Genomic DNA, 16,201 nt, shown 5'->3' on the forward strand with positions numbered 1-16,201 from the left:
CTGGCCTTGAAGCAGGCTTAAGATGTGTCTTAAGAAAAACTGTGCAGTCTTGGCTAGCCATCTAATCGTTCTTAATTTGTTTTTGATTGAGGCCATACTTTGAAGCTATACTTGGAGTTAATAACACCATACAGACCATATTAGACATAATAGCACCATATATGACTTTGTATAAAAACTGCTAGTCTGGAAAATATGCCATACATTGATGAAGGTTAGACTGCAATATTTTAAAAATCATAGCCAGTTGCATGAGTGATTGCTTAGATTTGCCACAACAGACAATGATTGCTGCCCCAAACTAAATTTATGTTACTACACAGGGTTGTTTTATTATTGAGAGCTGGTGCAATTACAGATGAGAATGCTTTGAAGGTTGAAAACTTGTTAGCCAGTATGTAAGGGTTATCAGAAGCTTGTTTGAAGAGGCAATAATTTTTCCTCAGATCAAATTAAATTCCTATATAATAATAAAAATGTTTTCATACGTGTAAATTTTCCTTACTAAGTTGATCATTAGAAATATAGATATTATCAACTGTTGGTACAAACCATACAAAATTTGACATACTAGTATAGTACTTATTATGATAATTTCTACATGTAACTCTTAGTTGAAAAACTATAATAGTATTTATCTATAGTGTTTAAAGACTATTTTCAACTTATTTATATTATCTGACATCATAGCATGAAGTCATATTATAGATAATTATCTATCAGTATTATTCCTAGTTTTACTCCTGTGTAATAGACTACGAGTTTTGGTGATGACAGTGTATAGTTATGATAGTGGAGGTTGAATGCAATTGTAATGTATCAGTTTTTCTCCTAGTCATATTATGTTAGACGTAAATTTGTGGTGTGATAATGACATTGTATTTTTATCGTTTGTGGAGGTGTAAGCCATTGATTGTTGCCTTTGGTTGATGAAGTAAATGTACTTACAATTTGTAGAGTGTTTATGTAATGTCCATGCAACTTATTTACATGCTGATGCTGATACTGTAAATGGATTTAAGTTCGCGGGACTGTAGTATCTTAATACCCTGGAAAAATGTTCGCGGTGGTTTTAAATTCGCGATGAAATGCGAACAAATCCACCGCGAACATTTCTGCATTTACAGTATATCATAGTTAAAGCATGTATCCTATTTTTATGCACTCATATTCCTAAGACTGGAATCATTCTTTGGCAGCCTAAATATACTGTGGATAGGTACATGTATATGTATGTAGGAAAACACTAAGCTCCAAGCAGATGAAGAAAGATATTGAATTGTTGATGTTTCTCAAGATCACGATTCTGTGAAATGAAAGTTCCTTTGCTCCATGGAACTGAAAGTTTCATAAACATTACAATTTTTCCATTCTACATCTTCTTGGAGATTAGGAAATCATGTAAAGTCTTCCATTCCTGTCTTCTTAGATTTTACTTATGGTGCTATGTAATAATGATAATAACAGTCAAGGGGACCACTTTTATTCTACAAAAATAGTTTATTGCACTCTGAGCTGGCAGCATGGCATGTTGAAGTGGTCATGGAAAGCTGGGCCTTGTACAATCAAGAAATTCTCATTAAACATGAATATCTTGTACTCCAGAGTATCTCATAGACTGTTTTTTTTTTAAAATTAAGGACATATTCAGCAAGACATTCACAATGTTAATCTGCAGGACACAAGCAGCAGAAGGTTTGACATTATACATCTAGCCATCCAAACAACAACTAACCCTTGTGCTACAGGGAAGAACATAGCCTCTACTAGGCTTATTGGTGAAATAGATAACACACAAAAGGAGTTAGCCAGCCCGAAACTACAGTTGTTGCTATCTGTAGTTTCTCGGTTAGCTACCTCTGGTGTGTGTCTGTTAGACAAATTTCTACTATTTCCCAGTGACACGTGGAGCCTGTTGAGGCTAGAAAGAACAAATATTTAAACAGATAGTGATCTGTGTGTGACTGAAAATCTTACATTCAAAGGAATTTCTCTTATCACTAAGTAACCATTGTTCATGATTTTACATTGCACATATACAATAAGGGTATTGCAGCTGGCAGCAGTGTCACACCTGCCTGTTGCCATGGTAACCAGGTATGCTCAGGTGATGCTCGTCACACACTGTTCTTTGCTACTGTGTTGGTGGGACCAAAGGAGAAGTGCTTACATTTGATAAAATGTTCCCATTATTTTCAAATCCTCATACTTCACAGTATATACAATTTGCACATATACAACATGAAGAAATGAACATAATGCAGGTGTTTGCCTCACACCTGCCTGTTGCCATGGTGACCAGGTGTGCTCAGGTGACAGCTGCAGCTGCCTCACACCTGCTGGTTGCCATGGTACCCAGCTGCAGCCAGGTGTCTGTATCCGGATCGTAGCACTCGACGGTGTTCAGCGTGACGGGTGCAGCAAAGCCTGGTCGGGAGGGAACAGTCGTTCATTAGCAAATGCTTAGTTTACTTTAAGGGCCGGTTTACACGAGGCAAAAACATGACTTGTCCTAAAAATGTGCTACGACGTTTGCCACACGGCACGTGTCTTAGGACGCTTTTTTTGTCCGTGTAAAAACGAAAATGACAGCGCATCATTTTTACAAGGGCAACAAAAGTGTCCTAGGACATGGGCCGGGCATTGAAAAAGAAAACAGTCCCAGGCCTCTGTCCTAGGACAAACGACGTACATCATGCAAAGTGCCTCGTGTAAACTGGCCCTAAGACTACTAGTAACCGACCTCAGATGAATGTTCTTCTGTCCAATCCTTTCCTTTACACTGTCAGTAAGTGCTAAATTGTCTAACTTCCTTGACAAACCAGTTGCTTTATGCTAGGTAACATCATACTTAGTTACATGATAACAATTTTAAATTTGTTGATCGCAAGACAGAAATGAGGGATCTGTTGGAAAGTTGGTGAGCGTACATTTTCACAGAAACTTGTGTTATGAACCGTTTCTATGGGCTGTCCCCAAACAATTGCCTGTTTACCACATACCTGTGTGGATGAAATCACAGCTTTATAACTTAAACAAACGTTAATAACTGGAAGTGAGGATCAGTTGAAAAGTTGGTGGTACATTTTCATAAAGAAAGTTTGTGTTTTGAACCTTTTCCACGAGCTGTTGAAAAACAACTGCCTATTTCCCACATACCTGAATAAATAAATAAATAAATACCTCTGGTAGAGGACCGTCCCCCCAGCACATACAGCATGTTGTTGATGGCAGCTACGGAGGCTCCCGCTCGCGCTGTGGACAGGGGGGCAACCTCCCGCCACTTGTCCTGGGGGGAGGGGGGTATTGAATTTGATTGTAGGTTCAAACAAACAAAGCTTTGCAACTATACAATAACTGGATATATGCACGTAATGGAAGATAATCCTGCATTCAAAGATTATTTATCTAGAGAGCTAATAATTATCACTCTATCTGGAACATTCACACTTCCCTCTTAATGAGAAAATTTGGATAAGGATAACTGAGTCTGTACATTACAAAGAAGAGTTTTGATAATTCTATCCCATACAGAGTAGCGTTCAAACAAACAAAAAACACATAAAAAAACACCAGTACCTCCACTGGTGAGTACCTCCTCCACAGTTCTGAGAGCCTCCTTCTGATCGTTCCACCCCCCCCCCCCCCACGGCGTACAGACACCCCAGCGTCCCCACCCCAACACTCAAACAAACAAACAAAAACAAATAAACAAACAAACGTACCTCCACTGGTGAGTACCTCTCCACAGTCCTGAGAGCCTCCTTCTGATCGTTCCACCCCCCCACGGCGTACAGACACCCCCCTAGCGTCCCCACCCCCACGTAAGCGCGACGCTCTTTCATGTCAGGCAGTCGCGTCCAGTCGTGCGTTACGGGGTCGTAGAACTCGGCGCTCCTGAGCTCTGACCCCAGGTCACTCATGCCGCCAACAACGTACAGGAAGCCTGAGGGAGGGATGGGAAGTTAACATTATTCTTTCCTTCTTTTACCTTTTTCTATTTCAGACGCTACAGACTTTAAAAGATACGTACAAAACCATACCTACCTAGTCCCTTGACCTCCTGGTCGTTGGGGGGGAAAAATGAAAAAATAAACAACAGACTATAAGGCTATTACATTCTCTGATAATAGTCCTTGAAGAATGTCGTCCTGTAAAAATAGTCTGACTTGATGATAATCTAGTTGGAACAGCAAATGCTATACAGTTAGTGTCAGAATAGTTTTTAACAATGGTACTGTATAAATATAGACCTTTACACAACTGACACACTCAATCTATATCATGTAGCATATATCTGGATACATCAAGAGGACTTATTAAGAGACCTATAGGAACACTAGTACCAGTAGACAAAATTTTCAATTTTCCATTTCCCAATGGTCATCATACCTGTAGTTTTTTCTTTGAAACCGCATGGAGAACCTCATAGTACTTACCATCCATCTCTGTAACCCCCATGCAGAACCTCAGTGTCTCCACTCTCCCTACGACCTCCCACTTCTTGACCTCGGGATCATATCTCTCGATCGTGTTCCCGATCTCCGACCCGACCCAGCCGCCGATCGCGTAGATCGCGTCCTGCAGAACACAGACACCGAGTCCGCACCTTGGTACGGTCATAACGGACGGCAGGATCGTCCAACGGTTCACCGCCGGATCGTAACACTCCACATTGTCGTAGATCAGTGAGTCACTTTCTCCGCCGACCGCATATACTTTCCCGTGTAGCACGGCAATCCCGTGTCCGCTACGGCAGTAGTTCAATGGTGGTAGGAAGCTCCAACGTTGGCTGAACGAATCGTAACATTCCGCCATGTTGATTGTGTGACTGTCGCTCCATCGTTCCCCCGGAAGTCTTGTGTACCCTCCCGCAACGTAGAGAAACTTGCGAGCGTTCCGACGAGGCTTGACGAACCCAAAGTTTTTCACAGGCCTTTGCAGGGGTCTGCCGGGTTTACAGATGATGTTGTAGTCTTCGAACAACTTCTGCAAGACAATCTGGAGACTCAAGTCCGTCAAGACGTGCTTCAGGTATTTGGCGAGACACTGAGGAGAAATCAAGGGGAACCGTACGGGAGACAAGATCTCGTAAACGAAGCGTCGCCGCTTTGTGACGTCGAACATTATCCAGGACATGGCGCTGGTGAAGACCTGATACTCGTTCTCCACATGCAGATCCTCGCTGGACAGAAACTCGGAGAGGAGCTCCTTGGAGACATTGAAGAACTCCTCCTCTCGTGTGACCTGAGCGAACAAGTAAAAGTATAATCATGTAATATCGATCCAGTTAAGCTCACTGTAGAGCTATTCTTCCAGTGGTAGTGACAGAGAAGACAGACGCTATTTACAGGTGCAGTGTGAAACCGACTGCGGCCTACCCGTGTCAGGGATCTCAGCAGCAGTATATAATCAAATACTGGATACTACTACTTTGTACCAGGGAAATTCCCCCATCTCTTTTCAAGAAGCAGAATGAACAGTAGACCATGGCCTAATAATATCATGTCCTAAGGACTGCAACCCTTTCCAGTAGCTTGCATGTCCGGTGAGCAACACAACCCAAAATCGAACTCATGACCCTGGACTACACACGCACCTGAGTGAAGTGGGACTGGATATAGGCCAGGCTGGCAGAGCAGAGGTCCTGACAGGCATGTGTCTCTGCGTACATGTAGATCCCTATGGCATTGGATGGATGGAGCTGAGGGCAAACAAACATACAAACAAACAGTTGTTTACATGCAAAACAAAATACTTTACACATACACATTATCCCATGTTGTTTGGATGACCCTGTCCATATGTCACAATTCCTAGAGCAATACTGACAGTTCTACTCAAACATGTTTGGGATCAAATTCTTTGCACTGCAATAGCAACACACAACAAACAGTACAAAGTAGTATGAGGCAAGCTAATGTTAATAGTGGGTCTCAGATACTCTTGCGCGTGCTCAGTGTCAAACAAACGTGTTCACCTGCAAGCAGAGAAAGCTGGTACAGGTGCCAATGATGTCACAAACAAACAAACAAACAAGTGTTTACCTGTGAGCGGAGGAAGCTAGTACAAGCACTGATGACATCTGGCAGCTGAAACATGTCGGCTGCTGCCAGGAGTTCTTGTACATTGCCAACATTCACATCAATAGAACCTGGGTAGGATAACATTGCATTTCAAAGGAAACAACATTGGATATTTAAGTTATAACATTTGTCAGCTTTACTCTAAGTCTACCAACTAGATAATCTATCATTTGCAAGTAGGAACAGTCTCCTGGCTCCCGGGAATCGAACCAGGGCCCGCCACTTCGCAAACCTAACCACTAAGCCAAAAGGTCTTACCCAGTTGGTCTGTTCAGTCGATGGCGCTTGAACCCCACGGTTACACATTTGCTTAATGAGTAACTTTTGTATTATATATCAATCACTCAATCAATCAACCAATTACCTAGTAGTCAATCACCAACCAAACAACTAATTCACAGTGACTGACTAACCAGTACCCTGGGAGCCAGCCAGGACCGGGCAGCTAGCGAGTTTTGTTCGGGGAGCCAAGGCAGTCAGCCTGCAGATCTCACATAAGCGCTCCGGGGAGTTTAAGCCTGAAGGAGTTATCGCTACCCTTGTCCCTGGTGGACCTCATCGGGCTTAAACTCCCCGGGGCGCTAATAGGAGATCGGGCGGGCCTGACTGTCTTGGGCCACCGAATAAACTGTCCTAGCTGCCCGATCCTGGCTGGCTCCCAGGATAACTAACGGTAAACCATGCCAGGTGACCTATCAGCCAACTAAACAGTCAGTTGGTAAACTACCCGACCAACTATTTGACCAATCAACCAGCTAACAGCTGCAAAGCAAACAAACAAACATGTTGTTTACCTGTGTACATAAAGTCCAGCAGCATGTTGAACGTGTCCGGCTCCACGGCGTGCAGTTCCACCTGTCCTCGGTGCGCCTCGCTCATCCCCCCGCCCAGCATCGCCGCGAAGTACGGCGAACAGGCAGCCACTACGGCACGGTGCACGGGGAACAGCGAACTACCCACGCTGGGAAAAAATATCAGAAAACACTCTTTGAAGACTGATGAAAATGTCGATTGAACGACAATGACACAGTCAACTGTGGAGAAGAAATCATGAAAATTATTATATTTTTGAGTTTCGTCAAATTATGAAGATTAGACATCCAGGTAATAAGAAATATCCAGTTACTCAAGCAACTGGATATGATTTTGGAAGCGGTCAGACGTTTCCAACATTACATCTAGTTGCTTCAGTAAAATGCTTTGAATGGCGAATTTTGAGTTTCGTTTGAGAAAAAAATTTGTGCTACAGTTTTATTTTGTACCTCGACGTCGGCCACTTTTGCAGGAGAACAGAAACTGCCTGTTACCTGAATTCCACGTCGCAGAACTCCCGCTGTCCTCTCAACTTGTTTAGCAGGCTCAGGACGTTTTTAGAATGCCAGTCGGCGTGAAAATGTAGTGTTTCTTCGACGGTGACGCCTCTTCCTCCGCTTGCCTCCGCCATTGTTGTCAACTCCCGAATGTGGACTATCTCATTGTAGACAAGGGGTAGTTTATGAAATACATTTCATGAAGTTTCCTTTATACAGCGAAGAAGGAAAGCTTAAATCAATATTTCATTATAAACCTATTAAATTTAAGAGTTAAAGCTGTCAATTAGACGTTTTGTTGCAATTCTTTAAGTATTCGTTCAATTTATTATAATGGTTCCCCCTAAAATTGAAATAGCCATATGTAGGTCAAAGGTGAAAACTCGAGAGTTCATTGCACTTTTTAACTTTGAGCACAGCTGAAGAAAAGCTGACTTGCTCAAGACCCTCTCGCCTATAAGTTCTGTAAGTGCCTAGACACACACCTTAAAGTCTTGCCATGGCTGCAGCAAGTGTCGCATCTCACATCGTGCCAAAGCAGGAGGTGATAGCGTTCGTGGAGCGGTGTATGGGGGCTGTGGGTACACCGGGCGCGCACGCCTCTGCTCTGGCTCAGGCCTTGATGACAGCTGACTATAGGGGACACTTCAGCCATGGACTCAACAGGCTCGGTACGTGGAGCAAAACTCACTGGTCTGGGTTTATTTGGGCCTGTGAATCCAAAGGTTCAGAAATGTATATGTTAGTTTGAGTTCATGTTAGTTCGGCCCGCCCCTTATGCCACGCCCCCTTGTGTGGCGGTGTAGTCAGGTTAGCGCGTCCATCTCCTCCATAAAGGTTGATGGTTCGAATCCCGGCGGAGCTAGCTACCCGTCGGTGTTCTGTATTTCACTTTGTGTACCGCCGGAAAAAGTTAAGGGGGTGACAGTCTACCATATCTGATTGATTAAATGTTTACTCACTTGTTGCATGTCCATTCCACTTTACCTTGATGTCTAAAAGTATTAGTGGAATTGAGGTCAATTGTTAATACGCCCTCTCACAGAGAACGCAAATGTGGTGCCCAGAATTGAAGCTAATATGTCAAGTTAAAGTCCCTGTAAAAGAAAACAAAACTTAGTCAGAACTCAGAAGCCGTTTGGACATTGTTAAGCCAATCGAAACAATGATCGAGACAAGGACTGTCTCCTTTTGATTATGGGGACTTTACCTTTGACACATTACCTAGAATTCCTGTCACTGCACATAGGAAGCATTTGAGAGCAGATCATATTAGTTAATTAGCAGCCTCACATGACTCAGATCAGGAGCCTCCACTCGGGAGGTCAGCCACACTTAGTACTGGTTGTGTTTGTCAGGTCGTGCTATTCAATCAGCAACTATTACAATGATAAGCTTCAATGTTTCAATGTTTTGAGAACACCATTTAAACTCTGTGAGAGGGCTTATTGAACCAGCCTGTTTCTTTTCCCATCAGACATGTATGTGCAGGACATCCGGTCAGGGATGACCGTGAAAGACGGAGAACCAACCATCGTGAACGAGCGGGCGGGGACCGCGTTCGTGAACGGGAACAACCTCCTGGGGCCGGTGGTGTCAAATTTCTGCATGGACCTCGCCATGAGGAAGGCAAAGGATGCTGGGATTGGATGGGTTGTTGCCTGTGGTGAGTTGATTGGCTATGTTGGTTGGATTTTGAAGAAACTTGCCAAATAAGGTAATAATTTTTTTTCTTGAAGTTCAGGGATCGCTTAATCTTTTTCTGTCACTCTCAGCATATCTTATTCCATTCTACCCAAAAATAGGTCTAATGAAGATACATTTGTAATATAATGGTATGAATTAAGGTGAAAAGCAGATACAATTCTTTTTTGTGTGAAAACATTGTAGTCTGTAATATTCAGGATTCAACTAGGGAAATAATAAAGTGTCTAAAGACGCCAGCCAGGTGTACCAGTAATGGTCTTGGCACTATTTGTGTCTTAAAGAAGCTACTATACCTAAGACAAAACAAAGAATATTGGCATCCCTGTAAGAAGTACATTTGTGTAATGTCAGGACATAGTTGTAGATCTACATGTAGCATCCTTCTTAATTAATGATGCTTTATGTTACAGGATCGAACCATTACAGCATTGCGGGGTACTACAGCCTGAAGGCTTGTGACCAGGGCTTGGTGGTACGACCCAAAATATACTGATTATAATCTGCATCTATTGTTGAGTATATCATAAAATAAACTTTAATGTATCATCTCTGCTTATTTATGATTGGAACTACTGCATGTATGTGGGGGATTTGAGCTGATTCATTCACACAACAGTTATTTTGAGAGTTTATTCATTATTGTTGATGATATATATAAAAATTTTGTGATGTGAATCTTGTGTTTTATGCAGGGTATGTCGTTCACCAACACATCTCCACTGGTGGTGCCAACAAGAGCCAGGAAGGTATGACAGTTAACGCCCATTATCTTTGAAAAACAGTGTGCACGTGTTTGATCCATGTTTAGATATGGAGGAGTGCATCATACTGCCTATTAAATGTTGCATTTGAGATCTCTGCCTTTTTTCAAGAAGGCTTTGTGGAATTATGTTAGTAGATATTACATAGGATTATGGTCAGTGGAGAGAATCTTCAATCTATTTGTGTCTAAATTGACTCATAAGAAAGGGATTGGGAAGAGTTAGATCTGAATTCTATGAACAGTAGATGATGGAATGGTAGAAATATTTGATGTTTCAATGCCCATTTTCTGGTCATGTGACTTTTCCCAGGGTGTTCTGGGCACCAACCCCATCTCCGTGGCGGCTCCAGGGAAGGAGGGCGACAGTTTCGTGTTGGACATGGCGACCTCTACATGTGCCCTCGGCAAGGTGGGTTGTCCATGACTGACAGCTGTCAATCACATCCTTGTGAAGTAAACCTGTAGGCAACTAATAACTTGAATGCCTGTACTTTAGGGAGTCAGTGTAAAGAATTATCAGTTGTGAAGTAAAAGCAAAATTGTCTTCTAATGAGTTAAGATTCACAGACATGTACTGTAAATGTAGAAACTTTCGCGGTGGATTAATGTTCGCGGTTTTCGCGGCGGCCGCTTCACCGCAAATTTAAAACCACCGCAAACATTTTTCCAGTAAGAGACTACAGTGTATGGTGCTACTGCGAAATTGAAACCACAGCGAAAAGTCGTTTTCCCGCTACCGCGAAATTGAATCTCCGCGAACTTAAATGCATTAACAGTATTACTCTAGACTAAATCATCACATGTTTCTGTTTTCCCCCCAGATTGAGCTGCATGACAGGAAAGGGTTGCCCATCCCCATAGGCTGGGGAGTGGACTCTGCCGGCAGGGTAAACTACTATCTTTCTTCATACACTTTGCCCTCAGGGATGTTCTATTATAACATTTGAAGGGGGAAAGTAAGGCATGGTTTCAATTTCTATGTGGATCTTTTCAAGTAGATATGAATTACTTCCTTCTTGATTTTACAAGTATGTGGAAAAAAAAACTAAAGCACAGTACTTTATCGTTTTAAGTGAATAGTTCATTTTCTGTCTTGCAGGAAACCACAGACCCAAAGGCTGTCTTACAGGGTGGAGGTCAGATGGCACTGGGAGGGTCAGAGGTCACAGGTATGTACTCTGTCACAGAGGGGGTCGGGGTGGGGGGCGGTCAGAGGTCTTAAATTTATGTTGTTTTTTTTAGTGCAGATATTGCATGGAGGATTATGGGTCAGAGGTTGTGTTATTGCAACATTCTGCAGTAATACTAAGTCTTGCTAGTAATTCTAATGTCTAAAGTTGTTACATACGTTTTTCTTACTGCACTCATGTGATGTTTAGAATAATGGCTGTGCCTTCTTTCTGTAGCAGGTCGCAAGGGATATGTGCTGGCCATATGAACTGTTCTGTGTTTGACCTTGAGTATGTTTGACCTTCCCACAGGAGGATACATGGGTTACGGCCTGGCCATGATGGTGGAACTGTTCTGTGTCTGACCTTGAGTATGTTTGACCTTCCCACAGGAGGATACATGGGTTACGGCCTGGCCATGATGGTGGAACTGTTCTGTGTCTGACCTTGAGTATATTTGACCTTCCCACAGGAGGATACATGGGTTACGGCCTGGCCATGATGGTGGAACTGTTCTGTGTTTGACCTTGAGTATATTTGACCTTCCCACAGGAGGATACAAGGGTTACGGCCTGGCCATGATGGTGGAACTGTTCTGTGTTTGACCTTGAGTATGTTTGACCTTCCCACAGGAGGATACAAGGGTTACGGCCTGGCCATGATGGTGGAACTGTTCTGTGTTTGACCTTGAGTATATTTGACCTTCCCACAGGAGGATACAAGGGTTACGGCCTGGCCATGATGGTGGAACTGTTCTGTGTTTGACCTTGAGTATATTTGACCTTCCCACAGGAGGATACAAGGGTTACGGCCTGGCCATGATGGTGGAACTGTTCTGTGTCTGACCTTGAGTATGTTTGACCTTCCCACAGGAGGATACAAGGGTTACGGCCTGGCCATGATGGTGGAACTGTTCTGCGGGATCCTGAGTGGCGGGGCGTACGGGCCGAACGTACGCAGATGGAAAACAAATGACAGGGTCGCCAACTTGGTGAGTCTTAACGTTTTGCATGTGAGAGATTTGTAGGTCTGAGATGAAGTTCTTTATCTAGTGCTGTCCCAGGTACTGAAATTTTTGTTTTTGTGGTTGAGAAAGCTCTAGCCCTAACTGTTAAGAAGAATAAAGACCACCTGATGATTTTGTAGTTTTCCACATGTGCAGCACTTATAGGACAGAGACCTAATTTTACACAAAGCTAACTCTATAACTAGTGCTGAAAGTTGTTTGTAACCAAATAGCTGTTGTCCTTTTTATGTCTTTTACTTGGCTAGTCCTGTCCCTGGTGCTGAACTCCCTGTGGGTATGCTTGGAAAAGTTTCAGCCCTAACTAACAGAAAAGATGAAGCAATCCTAATGCGTTGTAGTGTTCTACATTTGCAACAGTAATAGGACGATCTGTGAATCATTCACATGGCTAGCCCTGTCCCTGGTGCTGAAATTCATGTTGGTATGGTGGAGAAAGTTCTAGCCCTAACTGGCAAGAAGGCTGAAGCCATCCCTGTGTGTTGTGGTATTCTGCATATGCAACAATCTGAGTCATTCACATGTCTAGCCCTGTTCCAGGTGCTGAAAAGAAAGTTTTATAGCTAAGTTTTAGCCCATACTGACAGGAAAGATGAGGCCATTCTAGAAAGTTGCGGTTATAGTTTGCAATGTGCTAGCTTTGAGAAGGGCGAAGGCACAAGAAAGGTAAAGCCATCCTAGAAAGTTCTGCATGTGGAAGAGTCATGGGCCAATTTGTGAGCCATTCAGACGGATAGACGTGTCCATGGTGCTGAATTTCCTGTGTTTGTAACTGGGAAGGCTGCTAAAAGCCCTGCCCTAACCTGCAAGAACAATTCAGCAGCCTTGTAAGCTATGTCCTCCTGCATGTGGAGCAGCCATAGAATTTAGACGTAGCTGTGCATGTCATCTGTTGCTGAAATTCACTTGGAACATCATCTTATGTGTATGACATGACCGCAAAAAAAAACTGGCTTATCCCAACCAAGAATGTACTTGTTTGCAACAGAGCAGCTGTTGAAAGTTGTGTCTGACTTCCCTTTACTTCCCTTCTCTGCCTCCTGCAGGGCCAGTGTTTTGTCGCCATTGACCCAGAAGCCTTTGCTCCAGGGTTCCATGACCGCATGCAGGACATGATGGACTGCTGTAGGAACCTGGAGCCGGTGAGATTGATTGGTTGATTCATTCATTGACAGTTGTCATGTTTTCCAGACTGAAGGAGAGACATAGGTGTATGGTTGTTCAATTGATTGGTTGCTTGCTTAATAGGCTGTTAGTTGGTTGCTTGGTTGATTGATTGACAGTTGTCATGTTCTCCAGGCCGAGGGAGAGACAGAAGTGCTGGTAGCAGGGGACCCAGAGAGGAAGCACATGGCCATGTGTGATGCACAGGGGGGGATCCCGTATCACGTCAACCAGTTTACTCATCTGGTGAGTTACAGGGGGTGGGACTTACAGGGGGTAGGAGTTACAGGGGGTACATTACTGGGGGTGGGTCTTACACTACAGGGGATACCTTATAGGGAGATCCCTTATCATGTGAACCAGATAACACAGCCAGTCAGTTACTTATAAGGCAATAGCAGCCCGCCTGAGTGCCAGTTACTGCAAAATGGCATGATGGTGAAAATGTGAAGTTAGTCAATCAAGCAGGAGGGTACAAATATTTTGAAATCCTGATTGACATTGCCACAATTATACAGGGGGTACCTTAGAGGGAGATCCCTTACCATATCAAGGAGATAACACAGCCAGTAAGCTACTAAATCAGGGGAGGAAGTCTCAAATATTTTGAATAAGGGAAGTACATATACCATTTACCTCAATCACAGTCTAAAACCGTAATCATTGAGACTGGTTGAAAAGTTTTCTGATTGCAAGATTTCTACCTTATAGGAAGAAAAGACTGTGGTTTTGAAAAAGAGATTAATTTCTCCTTTCCTGTTTCCTTGCAGCAAGACCTGGCTAAGCAGCTGGAGGTGGAACCCTTGAAGGAGAAGAAGTGATGCTGACTGGCTCAAGGTGTCTCTATATATAAAAGTCTACTTTGTATCAAAACCGGGCCGTGTTTACGTTCGATATCGGTGTTCGGACTGGTCCGTAATTTCAGTATGGCCCTGGGGCTCCACTTTTCGATTCAAACAACTGGAACCCGCTTGCCTGTGCTGCTGTCAAAAATTCGAACAGCTGATCAGTTGTTCTTTTGTACAAATTGATGAAGAAAGCTGTTCAGGCAATGTGCACTGATGCTACCTGTTTTGGTCTTATTTTGTGGGTTGGCACGATATAGTTGAAATACGACACGGGATCCGAACATCAATATTCCGTAATGCCCTCGATCCTGGCGCTTCCACAAGTCGAATCGCCCTTAGGCCTATCCAACCCGAAGTTGGGCCATACCCTGGGGCGATATGGAATTTCCCTGTATTGTATTCTATATCTGCATAGAAGTTGCAGAATTCAAAATGTGAAATATAGGCATAAATCATTATTACTCCTATGAAAATTGTCTCAAAGTCTATTTTATTGTAATAATGTAATGTTAATGTCTGAGTTAAAGCTCAGGTTTCATCCTTCCAGGTGCCCGAATAGTCACGGTGCCCCAACAACCAACTAGAAGGTCAGGGGATAGGTGAGGTGAGGTAAGGTGCTCACGGATCTTCCCAGGAACTACAGACATCATGAACAGCAAAACCTTCCCAACTGAGAACAAACTTCTTAACAGATGACTGACAATCAATATTCAATGGAACAATCAAGTGCAATAATCATTACCTGTCCTGACTCCATTTCTGTATTTTCTTTGTATCTAATGCAAGTGCCTTAATATTGATGTATTGAGATAATGCAGTTTCCATGAAAACTGTGGATAATGTATATTGAAATACTAATTATTGACTAATTAGTATTTGGTGATGAGGTATATGCTGGATTGTGTTTCTTACTACAAAAACAATGTATTACTGACAATAATGACTTGATGTTGGATTTTATGGGAAAATATTTTATTGAATAAAGAATAACCACAAACATTGTCACTGTGCTTTGTTTTCTTCTTTTGTTTACTTTGTTTGTTGCCATGGCAGCTTGTTGCCGTGATTGCCAGAACGTCTGTCATTTTAATGGCCAGGCTAAAGTCTTGATTTGTAAAGGTGGCTTAATACCCCCCTCACATTAGCTGAAAATCGATCGGACGACGAGTCTGCGAGCTCTAAATTACAAGGAGGCATGACCCTGACGGGAGGCTTCAAACACAACTTCTTGGTCTAGAGGTGGGACGACTATAGTAACCACCGCTATGCACTCAGCACAGAGTAGCCCAGAAGTCATGGAAAACTGCCAGCAAACTATAGGAGGTCTAGCCTCCACCAGGCCTTCCTATGTAATTTCCAACCAGATCCACGGTGCGTAAAGTATAGTATCAAACTTCCTGTTGCCCGGTGCCCGTTTGACTCCCTTAGCCGGCTATACTCCCTGGCCAGCTTTGATACTATCTTATGGAGATTATCGTAGGATCTGCTTGGAGATTATTCCTATGGGGCCACTGGGATTGTAGAATTTGGCAAAAAATCTGAAAACTGGCCAGAGGAGTCAGTCCTCAGGCTGTTATGGAAATTGCTAAACTTTCTTTCCAACACGAATTAATATAGGGACTTACCCTAAATTTTCGGTCAACTCCGTTGATCCTCGGGCTGTTTTTTTTCCGTGTTCTTTAAGCTTCGTATATCTTCACCTCGGACCTTTTGAAAAAATTTATTTTTATTTTTTCCCCAGTCGTTCCAATTTTGTTCTGAAAAAATCCGAGAAGCAACAAATAAATTTGGTGTGGCCTTAGGAACTCCTCCGGTAGCACATTCAACTCTCTATAAGCTGTACATAGCTTGGTTCTGTACCCTTTCCAGTCTTTCTTTGTCCAGGATCCCATACTGTTGCAGCATATTCAAGGTTAGGTCTTACCAGTGACCTGTATGCAAGTGATTTTACCCTGGTTGGGCATGCCCACAAGTTGCATTTGATTACTCCCAAAAATTAATGTCTGTTTAGCCTTGGTTGTTATTTTGTCAACATGGACACCCCACTTCAGCCCAGTTGTTAATGTACATGTAACACCCAGGTATGGGTGGGTTTTTGTGGTTTCTAATGTCTGACCACAAAATTGGTAA

General features: G+C 43.0%; 2 protein-coding genes across 2 annotated transcripts; one reads left to right on the top strand and one right to left on the bottom strand.

Moving 5' to 3' along the window:
* Positions 1-808: 808 nt before the first annotated feature.
* Positions 809-7,530, bottom strand: LOC118430916 (actin-binding protein IPP-like). Its single transcript, XM_035841946.1, has 8 exons — positions 7,394-7,530; positions 6,881-7,047; positions 6,048-6,154; positions 5,600-5,704; positions 4,440-5,247; positions 3,726-3,946; positions 3,184-3,289; positions 809-2,427 (listed from the first exon to the last, which is right to left on the bottom strand). The coding sequence occupies exons 1-8, from the start codon at positions 7,528-7,530 to the stop codon at positions 2,309-2,311; spliced, it is 1,770 nt and encodes a 589-aa protein (XP_035697839.1). The 3' UTR covers positions 809-2,308.
* Positions 7,531-7,801: 271 nt separating this feature from the next.
* Positions 7,802-15,073, top strand: LOC118431087 (uncharacterized oxidoreductase YjmC-like). Its single transcript, XM_035842170.1, has 12 exons — positions 7,802-8,067; positions 8,874-9,062; positions 9,514-9,575; positions 9,796-9,849; positions 10,177-10,275; positions 10,688-10,753; positions 10,966-11,035; positions 11,908-12,026; positions 13,106-13,201; positions 13,359-13,469; positions 13,994-14,060; positions 14,619-15,073. The coding sequence occupies exons 1-11, from the start codon at positions 7,896-7,898 to the stop codon at positions 14,042-14,044; spliced, it is 1,089 nt and encodes a 362-aa protein (XP_035698063.1). The 5' UTR covers positions 7,802-7,895; the 3' UTR covers positions 14,045-14,060; positions 14,619-15,073.
* Positions 15,074-16,201: the final 1,128 nt, after the last annotated feature.

The sequence above is a fragment of the Branchiostoma floridae genome, chromosome 14, assembly GCF_000003815.2.
Source record: "Branchiostoma floridae strain S238N-H82 chromosome 14, Bfl_VNyyK, whole genome shotgun sequence".
NCBI lineage: Eukaryota > Metazoa > Chordata > Leptocardii > Amphioxiformes > Branchiostomatidae > Branchiostoma > Branchiostoma floridae.